Consider the following 13,271-nt stretch of genomic DNA (forward strand, 5'->3'; position numbering starts at 1 on the left):
GTCTGCTAGCACCTCCCACGGACCCCAAACCCAGGGCCCAGCCCCAATTCAGCCACCACCCAGCAGGCAGGGACCTCCCCCCCCAGTCCCCAGCCCACCCTGGCGCTGCTCCGCTTCCTGCGATTGTGCAGCTCCCCGTTACAAAAGCAGCTGTGGGGGCAGACACCCGGACCTTGCGCTTCCTACTAGGGAAGCTGCTCGCTTCTGAGGGGTTGGCTTGGGTGTGTGCAAGGTCACAGGTGGGTACCGAGGGCTCACAACATTCACCTGTTTCCAAAAGTGGTTCAAGACTGGTTTTGCACCCTTGGAAGAGGGGGCGAGAGCAGAGCAACTGCCCTGCAAACTCGCACCGTGCCTCAACAAGCCCCTCTGCACAGCTGCAGCCACGGGAAGGGAAGGCAGCACGCTTTCTCCTTCGTTATGCTGCAGAGTAATCACCCTCCAGACTCCCCTGGGTTCCTCCAACAATGGTCCCAAGCCCCTGGCATAGCCCCTACCCTCCACCCATTTGCCCGACCCCACACTGAAATGACCACAAAGGACATAGTCAGATGCCATTACTATTTATTTAAATGTTATCACTAAGGAAATTAATAACTATTATACTTATCTATTAGAAGATACTCCTTCTCATTACAGGGGTCTTGGACTATATGACCTTTAAAGGTCCCTTCTAACTTAAACTTATCCATCTAGTAGAATATACTCCTCATTACAGGGGTCTTGGACTATGTGACCTTTAAAGGTCCCTTCTAACTTAAACCTATCCATCTAGTAGAAGATACTACTTCTCATTACAGGGGTCTTGGACTGTATGACCTTTAAAGGTCCTTTCTAACTTAAAACTATCCTATAGGGTTCTATGAAATGTCTTAAATCAGGGTAAGGAGAGATGCTTAACAGGTACTACTACTAAGCTGCACTCCAGGAAATGCACTCTTCACCAGCTCAAAATGTTTCTGCTCAGCAACCAGAGGCAGCTGACTGCCTCACCAGCCACCACAGCAAGGCTCGGGCACACAAGGACACTCTGAAACAGTCCTGTGGCCAGGATAGCCTCCGGAAGATCAAGCAGCTCTGCTGCTCTCTGCTCCATTCCTCCTCTGCACACCGGCTACAGGCATGCCTTCTCCCTGAGGCCCAGTAGCCCCGCTCCCAAGGCTGGGGAGATGAATGGCTGAGACCCTACGGAAGGGAAACAGCACACATGGCTCAGGAAGGACTCCACATTACCTTCTCTGGCCAGGCTATGGTCATGGCTCAAAAGGTAGCAGGAACAGGTGACACGCAAGCTGTCACAAGGGCTAGACCACTCCCTGTAAGAGCACTGAAGGTCAGCTCACTATCTTACACCTATAGGTCAGGCAACACCACAGGAATAAGGGGAAGGGACAAGGGACAGATGCTTAGACACCAGACACAGTAACAAGTGCACGATTTAGCTTGTTCACCTCCACCTGTGCAGGGAAAGAGCAGGACAGTGGCCTTCATCACCAACTACACCATCAGAACAAGTAGGGGCCAACCACCTTCACCCTCCATGCTACAGTGCCTCCCTGCAAGCCACGGGACACATCCCGGGCTAGCCATGTCAGCAGCCATAGCAAAGTTCCCAGTTTCCTACGCTTTCTCAGATAGATTCCTTCTAAAGATATAGAGAACAGTGTCAGAACAGGTCAACTCTAAAACAATTCCTCCCTGGTAAACCCTCTGAGCTGCCAGCAATTGTGATAGTATTCAGAAGAATCTGCTTTGATAGATTATGTTAATGCAGCTCTGTTTGTCCCTGCCTGGCAGGGCGCTCAGCTTCACCCCAAGAAGGAGGAGGAGGAGGCGCTCATCTCATCAGCATGCTGCTGCTGGATGACAATTGGGGGAGCATGTTCCACCTCCTCCTGCTTCTTGGCTGCCCATGCCACCGGCACATGCAGAACATAGCTCCTGCAGCCCTGCTCCTGAGGCTGGTGAGAGCCCAGCCCAGACCCAGACGCTGCAGAAGGGGCCGGGCACGAGGCACTATTGGAAGATGTGGGATCAGTGTTGGGTTGACCCTGGAACACTTCCTGTAATTGACTGAGAATGCCCGACAGCAAGGGGTCCTCAGTTGCTGGGGTTGACCCCTCCATCGCAGCACCCTCCTGCTCAACAGCCACCACCCGGTTTAGGAATGCGTGGTTCTGCTGTGACAGCGCTGCAAAAGAGGTAGAGCCCTGTCATTTCCAGCCTCTCACCGCCCTGCTCTGAGCATGGGTCACCACAGAACCCGTGAGAGGAACGAGAGGGGAATAGACTATTCCACTAGGGGTACCTCCTTCCAAAAGGAGGGGGGGAGAGGGTGCTATACAGCTGCCATGCACAAGCACGGACTGTGCTCCAAGAGGGACTGGATCTCCCCAGTTCTTGTACCATCCCTGGCTTAAGGCCCAGGTGAGCCCCTGCAACAGGGCTGAGTAACAGCCCAGAGCTGGAGCATGTCAGCAAAGCCAAATGCAGTGGTCACCCCAGGCAAGAGGCACCCCAGAGTTAAGGAAGGCGTTCTGACACGCCTCAGCACCCAGGGACTCACCCCACCACTTCGTCTGCGGCTCATTGCCCTTCAACATGGAGACGTTGTGGGACAGAAACAGGTAGAGGGACAGCATTATGACCTGGAAACAGAAAGATCAGCACAGACCTCACCAAAGGACATGGATAGGCATCATCGGCCTCAATAAACACCTCTCTCCCAAACTTAGGACAGCAGCGACCCCTTCAGAGACACCAAGGCTGAAGACGCTCACCATTGTTCTAATCGTGGTAGTCCTGTTGGCAGATTGTCTCACCAAAGCCTGCAGTTTCTGCAAGTGGCTCAGAAGTAACCTGCAGGAGAGCAGGCAAAGCAGGTTAATGCAGTGATTGAAACAAGAGCTGCAGGCTCCTCTCCTCCCGCCTTTGCAGCCCAGGACAGGCCACAATCCAAAGAGCAACAGCCTTCCCCACCGTTATCTCCTGCCACATCCAGGAAGAACTCACCTGTTCTGCTCCTGCAGCAGCTGCACCTTCTTCTCCAGCTCACGGTTTTGAGTTTTGCAGGCTGCCAACCTTCCCAAGAAAGACAAACAGCATGGAAGAAAAACAGAGAAGTTTTGTTAGTCAACAGCAGACACTTCACCAGTGTCTCTCCTCAAGTAATCAGCCGCTGCTTCTGGGTGGTTGGGGCATATGAAACTGCTCCTGGGATCTACCTAGCACCACCAGGAGCTAAGCCCAGAGTGCAACATCTCACACCAGGTTTGGGGAGGGGCAAGCCCAGCCCAGTCCCGCAGGGAAGCACCAGACTGATGTGTAAGGATGCTCGCTCCTAGTGACACACCAGCCCTGCAGATCCATGATGTCAGGCTGTACTGCAAACTAGTCTGACCTGGAAAACACACTGGACCTGGCAGACCAGCACCTGGTTTGAACAGAGGAAGCTCTGGGTTATCTCCAAGTGTAAGAGAGCAGGGCAAGCTATGCCCCGAGCTTCTGAGCCCCCTGAGGAGAGCTGCTGCCCCACAGGGTCAGCCTCACTTTCCACCCAGGGTGGACAGACCCCAGCAGGGGCACAGCACAGCTGCCAGTGATCAGTTTCCCCTGCTCCTGATCCCTGACAATGTGGTCAGCATAATGAACACCATTCTATGGGGGAGCAGCCAGCCTGACTGAGGAGGCCACCTCTTTGTTCTTGTCCCCTCGTTATCAGGCCCTGAAGGTCTCGTGCACCAAGCAGACAACCTGAACAGTTTTCTTCTTCCCTTCCCTACCAGCCCCAAGGTTCCTGGGTGACAGGCTGGCTGTTCCCTTCCTCAGTGGCCTTGAGAGTCCCAGGCTCCCCACCAGCCCCATGCTGCTAATGACCTTGCCCCAGATCAGGGAACAGTAACAGCACACATAACACTGTCCATAAAATCAAGCAGTTCCACGACCTAAGTGGGAACTTGGACTGGAGCTGCTGCTGGACAGTGAGACCTGGGAATCCCCTGGCCAGGGACACCTCCACCATTGTCTGCTTCCTCTCATGACTGAGGGAGTGACTCATATTCATTTATATAATTTTTGAGTCTAGATTATGAACATTATATTGATACAGCAAACCATGTATTAAGATCTGACCCTTTGCAGAGGGTCCAGCGATTAGAAATGATAAGTTATATTAGGATCTAGGTGATTAGAAATAATAAATTAAGTTGTATTATAAATTTTGTATTACGTTGCTTACAGATTGTACTGCATTGATTCTGCTTGCGGAAATCTGATTCTTCAGGTAAATCCTGTACCATCTTAATCATAAATTCTGTGCTATAGTAATCATAATATGTTAAGAAAACAAAAGCTTTAACTGAAACTATTTCATGCAGTCATCATTCTGCCAAGGATCCCTAAAAGGACCTATCTGTCCCTTCAGTGTTGGGTGAAACTGCTGTGTGCCTGTACCTGTCTTCCCGGCCACTCATGTTGCTCTTCTTCCTTTGACCACTAGCCCGGGCTGGCTTCTTGTTCTGGGTCTGATGCACACCATTCATAAGCTGGTATTCAGTCTGCAAGAGTGACTTTTCATTAGCAGCAACCCCACGGCATTGGCAATTCAGCCCTCACAAACCCTTCGCACATCTCAGTGCTCAGTCCACCTGCTTTTGTCCTCTATCCCTCCCACACCACTGAATGAACTGCAGGAGCTGTAAGGCAAACTCTGGCCTGCTGATACAGCCAGCAGCTTCCCCAGTGTAGAAAAAATGAGGCATACCTAAGGGAGATGAAAAGCATGCAGCTCACAAGCCACTAGGGCAAGCAGGAAAACATAGTTTGGAGGCACTTGTGGTGTAACTGTCTCCTGCAAGCAGTCATTAGTGGGGTGACTGACAGCAGCCAAGTCTCACTGCTCATTGTATCTACCCGATTAGTAAAGCAGAGGCTGCTGTGCATGTGGACACCCCTTGGGCCCCAAAAGGAGGAAGAGGGCTCCAAGCCCTGCCACATTCTGCCCTGAACTGAGCACCTGGGCACCAATCCTCTCATCAAGGCACCATCCTGTATTTTCAAACACCTACTCTGGCTGAAACATCTGAGTGGTCCAAGCCTGTTTGGGGGTGACATGCTGTAGTGAGGACTTACTTGGTCCACTGTCAGACAGGGTGGTAATGAAAGACCTTCCTCCTCCAGGAACTGCTTCTCCTCCTGTGTCAGGAATAGCCCAGGGATCTCAAACTAGAAATCAGCAAAAATACACCTGCTGAGAATGCAAAGCAAAGGAAGTCCATCCCAGGGAAGAAAGGAATGCAGAAAGCACACAGAACTGGGATCAACTCTCCCAAAGCAGCATCATGCTCTCCTCAGATACCTGTCACAGGAGCAACGCTAGGAGAGAAGGGGAGATGTGAGCAGAAGCAACAGCTGGGGCCCACACACATTGCAATCAGTACCTCCACAGTGGTTCCAGGCACAAGCTGGTGTTCAGCATCCGCAGCAGCAGCAGTGGGAAAACTGGAGTTCTCTCCCAGTGTATTGCTTGTGCCTTCCAAATCCATTGCTGGAGAACGAAAAGAGAGTCAAGCGCCAGGCCTCAGTGAGGCAGCACCTGATCAGCCAGCTTTGAGTAGCAGAAAACCACAATTTTACAGCAGCAGAAATCCATTAAACTTGGTGATCTCCATTGCTGTCTGGCACTCACCCAGAAAAACTCCAGTGTGGGATTGCTCTTCTGCCTGTAGGCAAGACAGAAAGAGCCCACGCACATCACTTACCAAAGTCAGTTGAAACACCTCCTTCTGCCATATCAGACTTCATGCTTTCCAGCACAGAACTATCCTGATTGCAGGAATAGTTGTGATCTATCTGCACAATGTGCCTGATGTCAGAATTACTGCTAGGGTCATGGGACAGAAGCAGATCCTCACAAACGCTCTCACTGACAATTGGCAAATAATCCTGCAGCGAATGTGGGTCATCTTTTAAGTGCTGCAGCATGGAGGTGATCATGTCATCAGTCTCCATGTCCAGCTGTGGAGAAAAATCTTTTACTCAGCAGGGAGTCAAATCTCCTGAACCACAACCCAGCAGCGATTCCTCCCAAAGAACTCACCTCAGGGTCTAGCAGATCTAAGCCTTCCAACGGATTATTCTCAGGGAAGGAACCACTATCCTTCATAATTAAGTCAAGCAGATCGTCATCCAGCAGGGTAGGCAGATCCTCTGTAGAGGACATCTGAGCAGAACACCCAAAGTGACTATGTGCACAGGAGGAGACACCAGCCCTCCTTCGAGATGCCCCTCAGCCCCTACAGACAAAGTCTCCCCGTACAAAGGCAACAGCTGTCAGGGCCCTGCAGCAACAAACAGCCCACAAGTATTTCCCCAACAAGGCCACAATACCAGCACTGGTGGCCCCACCACACCATCTTCCCCATCAGACTACCGAGACCCAGCCACAGGAGCCACACTTCACCCAGAACACAAAAACTGCAGGAAGGAGAGGGAAAGTGGAAGGGCCCCAGACTTTCTGCCATGGAGAGCAGGTAAGATCCTACCACTCCACTGAAGCCCCGAAGGGGCTGTAGCCCCAGATGCAGCCAGCACAGCCAGTCTCCTGTTGTAAGCAAATCATTAAGAGAAGTCATCATCATGGGGTGAACTGAAAAGGTTTTATTAGTGATTAAAGGATGATCAAATCATAATCAATCACTGAATGAAAATTAAATGATAATCAAATGGTGATTAAACAATCACTGAACAGTAATTAAACAGTAATTTAAATGAGGATTTAAACAACAATTTAGACAGTGGTGAAACACCCTACTACTTAGTATCCTTGTAATAATTAAGCTATAGGTGTATATATATATAAAAATGTTGCTACCATACGGTATAGTTTTAGGCCAAATGTAAAATGCCACTTACCTCGCAGTAGATATCAGATGCTGGCCAAAGGATCTCTCAGCCTTGAGAAGGAACCTTGAGAGGCGTCTCTGCTGAAGGGGAGAGATCACTGCTGTGCAGCCTGCTGCCGTGCAGGAAAGCTCAGCAGGCTCGAGGAGGGTGCAGGTATTTATAGTGTAAAGAGATGGACTTGTAGTCAAATCCTGACTTTGCTTTTGTTCAAGTGTGCAGCTGGTGTACTTTTAGTTTTGTCTAGTCCCGGCTCGGGCTGCTGCTGTTATCTGCTGATAAGCCGTGGCCTAGAGCGCTCAGTCCCTGAGAAGCTGTGGCCTAGCTCTGTTCTCATGGCTTCCCCGGCGGCGCTGGTATCAGCCAGGCCTGCCTGTCGGGGATGTCTGAACCCAAGCACTGCTCTCTCAGCCAGCGCGGGGGCATCCATCACTCCCCCCTCCCCAGCACCGTTAAGCTTTCACATCTAGGTGGCAAGCCCCACGATCTGAAAACAAAAAAAAAAAAACAAAAAAAAAACACCACCCACACCAAACCCTCCCCCCCCCTCCCAAAAAGTACCACCCGAAACCAGAAGGGCAGGGCAGTGGGGCTGCTCTGCCAGCCGGCACGGAGATCAGGGTCTCACTGACAGAAATCAGAGCAGCGAGAGGAAGGGGGAGCTGGGCAGAGCCTGGGGAACGCCAGGGCCCCGTTCCTCCCACAGCCACCGAGGACCTTCCATCCAGGATGTGTGCACTGGGCCAGCAGTGAGGGGTGGATGAGAAGCAAGAGGAGATAGCAGCGAGCGGGGCAGAAGGGAGCCCAAGCCCCTCCGCACCCACACACCCACCTGAGGGAAGAATCCGAGCACCCCCTCGCCACCCCAGCCGTGGGGCAGGCCCAAGGGTGAAGCACGGGTAGGCCGCTGCCAGAGACGCACCCGCAGTCCGCACGGACCGGGGCTGCGCAAGCCCGAGGCCTGACGGCCACGGACCCACCCGGGGCGGGGGAGACGGCCCCGGCTCCCGGCGGCCCACGCAGCGCTCGGGCAACCACCCCTACCCCTACCCCTACCCTTACCCTTACCCTGGCCCTGGCCCCGCCGAGCGCCCCCCTGCCTCCCGCCCCTGGGGCCCGAGACCCGGACCCGGGACCCGGCCCGGCGCTCACCTCCGCCCGCTGCCGTCCAGCCACGCCGCTGCCGCCCTCCGCCTCCCGACAGGTCTCGCGCGCTCCGCTGGCACCGCCCCTCCCGGGGCGTCCCGCGGGCGCCCATTGGCCAGCGGTGGGGAGGGTCGAGAAGGGAAGGGGCGGGGCCGGGGCCTGAGGGACCGGGAAGGGCGGGGAAGGGGCGGGGTAATGGCCGCGGAGCGACCGGGGCCTGCGGGACGGGGAGGGGGGATGATGTGTGTGCGGAGCGGCCGGGGACTTTGGGACCGGAGGGGGCAGAGGGGGTGGCCGCGGATGCCCGCGGACTGACGGGTGGGGAAAGAGGGGGGTGGCCAGGGATGTCCGCGAAGCGGCCGGTGCCTGAGGGACCGGGGGGGGGGGGGGGTGAAGAGGGGTGACCCGGGATGCCCACGGAGTGACCGGAGCCCGCGGGACCGGGGAGAGGGGGAGAAGGGGGGGTGGCCGGGATGGCCGGGGGGTGAAGGAGGGGAGATGGCCATGGGGTGACCGGAGCCTGCGGGACCGGAGGAGGAGAAGCGGGGGTGGCCGGGGATGCCCGGCGAGTAACCGGAGCCTGGGGTGGGGGGAGAAGGCGGGGCGGCCGGGGATGCCCGGGGGGTGAAGGAGGGGGATGGCCACGGATGCTCGTGGAGTAACTGGAGCTTGGACACCGGGGCGGGGGGTGGAGAAGGGGGAGGCGGCCAGGGATGCCCGGGGGGTGAAGGAGGGGGGATGACCACGGAGTGACCGGGGCCTGCGAGACCATGGTGGGAGAAGGGGGAGTGGCCAGGGATGGCCGGGGCTGAAGGAGTGGGATGGCCACGGATGTCTGTGGAGTGACTGGAGCCTGGGGGACCGGGGTGGGGGGGGGGGGGAGATGGGGAGGCGGCCAGGGATGCCCGGGGGGTGAAGGAGGGGGGATGACCACGGAGTGACCGGAGCCTGCGAGACGATGGGGGGAGAAGAGGGTTCAGCAGGGATGCCCGGGGGGTGAAGGAGGGGGATGACCCCGGAGCCTGCGGGACCAGGGAGGGGAAAAGGAGGGGTGGCCGGGGATGCCCGGGGGGTGAAGGAGGGGGGGATGGCCACGGATGCCCGTGGAGCGACCGGAGCCTGCGGGCCCGGGATGGAGAAGGAAGATGGCCGGGGATGCCCGCGGAGTGACCGATGATTTCGGGTCCGGGAGGGAAAGAGGGGCGGATACCGGCGGAGCGGCCGGGGCCTGTGATGGCCACGGATGCCGGGGGGGGGGGGGGTGTGGAGGGGATTGCCACGGATGCCCGCGGAGTGACCGGAGACTGCGGGCCCGCGGGGTGGGGGGGGAAGAAGGGGGGTGGCCAAAGATGCCCGCGGAGTGACTGGGGACTTGGGGCCCGAAGAGGAATGAGAGGATGTCAATGGATACTCGCGGAGCGGCCGGGGACTGCGGGCCTGCTGAGCGCGGGGGGGAGTGGCCAGGGATGAACGCGGAGAGGCCGGGAACTGCGGGCCCGACGAGGGGGGGGGGGGTGACCGTGGGTAAGCGCGGGGGAGGGTGGCCAGGGATGAACGCGGAGCGGCCGGGAACCGCGGGCCCGAGGAGCGCGGGGGGGGTGACCGTGGGTAAGCGCGGGGGAGGGTGGCCAGGAACGCCCGGGTAGGGGAAGAGAAGGTGGGGTGACTGGGGCCTAGGAGTCGGGGGGGCTAAGACCGGGGAGGGATGGCCGGGTGGCGCAGATACCGATCGACGCGTCGCTCCGTGCGGAGGGCGGCCCCGGGGTCCCGAGCCGAGCCGTTCCGTTCCGCGCCGTTCCGCGCCTTTCCGCGCCGTTCCGCGCCGTTCCGCGCATGCGCGGCCCAGGGCGGCTGGGCGGGAAGCGGGCGGTGCCGCCCAGCTCCGCACAGCCTCGGCGGGGCCGCCGCGCTGCTCCCGCTCTCTCACAGGTATGGGGATCGGCGCGGCACAGGGGGTCCCGGTAACGGGGGTGGGGTAGAGTGGGGCGGGGGAGGGGAAGGGGGGGGTGGGGGAGGGGAAGGGGGTGGGGGGCGTGGGGGGGGGGGGGAGGGGGCTTGGATCCCGGTGACCAGCAGCGCCTTGGTTTCCGGGGGGCTACCGGAAACGGATGTCCCGGGGGGAGGACACCCCCCCCCCCCGCCCACCGGGGTCGTTGAGGGGGAGGTGGAGCAGCAGCATCCCGGTTACCGAGACCTCGCTGTTCCCACCGGGCTATCTCCGTGGGGTTGTGGTGACCCAGGGGCTTCCGGGGTCGGTCACGCCTTGGCCTAGTTTTTAGGGCGCTGTCGGTTCCCCAGCCCCGGCGCCCACACCGGAGGTCCCGGGACAGCACGGGCAGGCGCGGCCGGTCCCGGCCCCGTTAATCCCGGCCTTGTTGTTACCCTGCCCCAAAAGAGCTGCCCGTGCTGCAAGTCCTCGGCCCGAAGCCTACGCTCGCTAGGCCTCGGCCAGCATCCCCGCCTCGGGGGGGGGGGGGGGTCCCCGGGGACCGGGCGGGAGGGGCTGGGCTGCGGCCACCGGCCCTCTGACCGGGGTGGGGGAGCTTCGTCGCCGACTGGGGCATGTTCGGCGAAGCTTTTCCCCTTCCTGCCCACCCCCGCCTGTACGGGGCGGGGGGGGGGGAAGCGAGTGGGAAGTGAGTCTCCGGCCCCGTGGCGCGGTTTTGGGTGGAGACGCCGGAGGGACACGGTCCCCACGGCCGTGCCGCAGCCCGGGGGGCTGAGGAGTCACCCCGGCAGCTCTTGCCGATCACCCCGGGACAGACAAAGCTGTTCGTGGCTCTCCCCGGGGTGGGAGACACGGGGTGGATGCTTGCAGGGCAGGACTGACCGTCGTCGGGGGTGAAAAAAAAGCCTGGAAAAGCTCCAGGCTGGAGCAGCTAACTGGGCAAGGGGATCCCTTCCCCATCCTCTGTGTGCTCCCTGCCCAGCCCAGCTCCCTGCCAGATTCTGCCCGTGCCCCTTCGAGCTCCCCAGCCCTTTGAATCTGCCGGCAGGATGTCTACATGCTTCTGGCGTGGCTTCATCGCTGGCTGTTAGACCCATATTTGGTAGCAATAATTGTTTACTCCCTTCTCCTCTCTCCCTGCGCCTCGCTGCTGAGAAGGGGAGGGGACATAGTTTTGGGATCTCTCTTTGCTGTAGCCCACGGATTGCCTGGTAAGGGGTTCAAAAACCTCCCTGCAAACCCAGGGGGTAAACTCACCCCCTCCAAGTGCTAAATGATCAGGCAATTGTGCATGGTCAGCACCGGCCCAGCGTGCAGCTCGCTTGCCGAACTGGCAGCGATGGGAGCTTAGAGCATCCCAAAGTGGCACGTCCCAGCAGATTTGGGGAAGGGGAGCGCAAAGAGGGAACAGGGACCTTCAAGGTGCCCTCCTTTTTGGAGCTGAACTTTGCAGGCTGATGGGTGGAGAAACGCCCCCCGAAACCTGACTGTGTTCACCTCTCACTTTCCCCTTTCTGCCTGGCCAGTGGCATCACGGCTGGCAAGTCGCTTTCCCTGACAAGCGCAGGTATCCAGATCGGGGGTGACTGGTGGTCTCTGGAGGCTGTGGGAGTGCCTGCCACTGCCCAAGCGCTGCTTTTGAGGTGCTGTATTTGGAAGGCCAGGTTGCTAAAGTCACAGAAGAGGCTGCGAACAGTAGTGCCGGCCAAGTGCACTGTCCTGTGCTTGCTTTCCCTCGCCTTGGTGGTGGGCAGTCTCGGGGTGCTGCTGTTCGTACCCCCTCCCTCTGGGGGGCAGGGGATGCCCGGCAGAAGTAGACAGGCCTGGGGATGTGTGGGAAGTGCCGGCAGTTAATGGCCAGAGCTGCTTCACCCCGGCGTGGGTGAGCTTGCAGGCAAGCCGTGTCCTTGCTGCCCATCCCCTGCCTGCTTTCCTGCACCAAGCAGGGCTGCCCTCCCTGTGGGGGCAAGAGGATGCTCCCACCCCAGCTGTGGCTAACAGGGGTGCCGTGGGAGGGGACTGGGCTGGGCTCGCTGGCTGCTTGCGCTGCTGTGGAGCGAGCTCTGCCTTGGCTGGAAGAAACCATCTTCCCATCCGACGTGGTCGTGCGGCTGGGAAAGAGGAACTGGGCTGAATGCGCTCTGCAGCGTGCAGCACTGTCACCAGTCGGGGCCACTGGCTCAGCCTTCCCATCGGTGTGGGGCTGAGGCACCTGTGCCCAGCGCTCGGTGCTTGCTGTGGCTGTGTATACTGGTCCCATACTGGAGAACCCAGCCAGAGCCTGCTCTGGCTTTTTACCAGATGCATTTTTGACCGGGTTTGTCATGCTGTTGTGCCAGCAAAACACACTGGCCCGTGTCACGGTGGCCTGGTATCTGCCTGGCTGTACTGGTAGCTGCACTGGCCAGGCTGGTTGCCCTATGCCTGCGTAAAAACCTTGGCAGTGGGGCAGTTTGCAGCTGATAAAGCCTTCTGTAGACAGCTTCCAGTCCAGGCTGGTCCAGAGTGAGGCCTTTCCCATGTGAAATTTGGCATTTCTGTAAAGAAACAAAACAAAAAAAAACAACAAACCCAAACCTCATCCGGAGTCTCCCTGAGAAAGAAGATGTAAAAAATGGAAAAATTGTTGCATTTGAAGTTTTGCAGCTTGTTCTGGAAGCTTACTGTGAGTGTGTCATCAGGCTGCTATTGAATTTTGGGGTTTTTTTTTGCTTTTTTTTTTGTTGTTGTTGTTTTTTCTTAAATAAGGTATAAGCCTTCCTCTGTAACCCTTCTTGCAGTGCTAAACTCAGCCGATACAAATATAGCAGTTATATCACGTGACAGAAAATTTGCTCTCAGTGGTCCCGGCAATGACACAGTGGTTCCTCGGGCTGAGGCGGCCCTGCCTGCTTGCAGCCAGCCCTGCCTGCACTGCCCCTGCCTTTAACTGGAGCCCAGAGACCACCACCACCATGGTTTTGCTCACCTAGCTCAGAGTGAGATAGAGGCAGCGGGGATGGGTCCCCGGGGCAGGGGGGCGGAGGGCAGGAATCCATCAAGAACCACCACCCCACCCCCATTTTAGGATCAGCTCAGGAGCATGCTGGTGGCTCAAAGGGTTACACACAGCTTGTTACAAAATGCAGAAGTGCTTTAATTTGGCTGCTGGCTGGCTTGCTGCTCTGATACCTTATCTTCCTTCGCATACTGAGAACTGATTGAGAACGGGGTTTGCTTGCTCTGAAGGTGAGCCAGCACAGAAATTTGGTGTGTGTTCATTAAGACTTGATTTGTT

At 57.6% G+C, this 13,271-nt stretch overlaps 2 protein-coding genes across 7 annotated transcripts in view; one reads left to right on the forward strand and one right to left on the reverse strand.

The window, feature by feature from the left end:
- Positions 1–547: 547 nt before the first annotated feature.
- CREB3 (cAMP responsive element binding protein 3) lies at positions 548–8,100 on the reverse strand. Of its 5 annotated transcripts, none has more exons than XM_042804666.1 (11): positions 8,053–8,100; positions 6,543–6,980; positions 6,098–6,220; positions 5,760–6,015; positions 5,439–5,545; positions 5,131–5,223; positions 4,453–4,556; positions 3,013–3,081; positions 2,781–2,859; positions 2,567–2,648; positions 548–2,191 (listed from the first exon to the last, which is right to left on the reverse strand). In XM_042804666.1, the coding sequence occupies exons 2-11, from the start codon at positions 6,636–6,638 to the stop codon at positions 1,809–1,811; spliced, it is 1,392 nt and encodes a 463-aa protein (XP_042660600.1). In that variant the 5' UTR covers positions 6,639–6,980; positions 8,053–8,100; the 3' UTR covers positions 548–1,808. The 5 variants fall into 5 exon arrangements, with proteins under 5 accessions (XP_042660600.1, XP_042660601.1, XP_042660602.1 ...); XM_042804667.1 differs by having other exon boundaries at positions 6,543–6,983; XM_042804668.1 differs by having other exon boundaries at positions 6,913–6,983; positions 8,053–8,075.
- A 1,533-nt stretch (positions 8,101–9,633) lies between these two features.
- TLN1 (talin 1) overlaps positions 9,634–13,271 on the forward strand; it is a 35,879-nt gene continuing 32,241 nt past the window's right edge. For both annotated transcript variants that reach the window (XM_042804664.1, XM_042804665.1), the window contains exon 1: positions 9,634–9,975. The gene's annotated coding sequence lies outside the window, so the exon portion shown is untranslated. The remainder of the gene's footprint in view (positions 9,976–13,271) is intronic.

This window comes from Tyto alba, unplaced genomic scaffold, assembly GCF_018691265.1.
Source record: "Tyto alba isolate M040663 unplaced genomic scaffold, T.alba_DEE_v4.0 Super-Scaffold_42, whole genome shotgun sequence".
Classification (NCBI taxonomy): domain Eukaryota; kingdom Metazoa; phylum Chordata; class Aves; order Strigiformes; family Tytonidae; genus Tyto; species Tyto alba.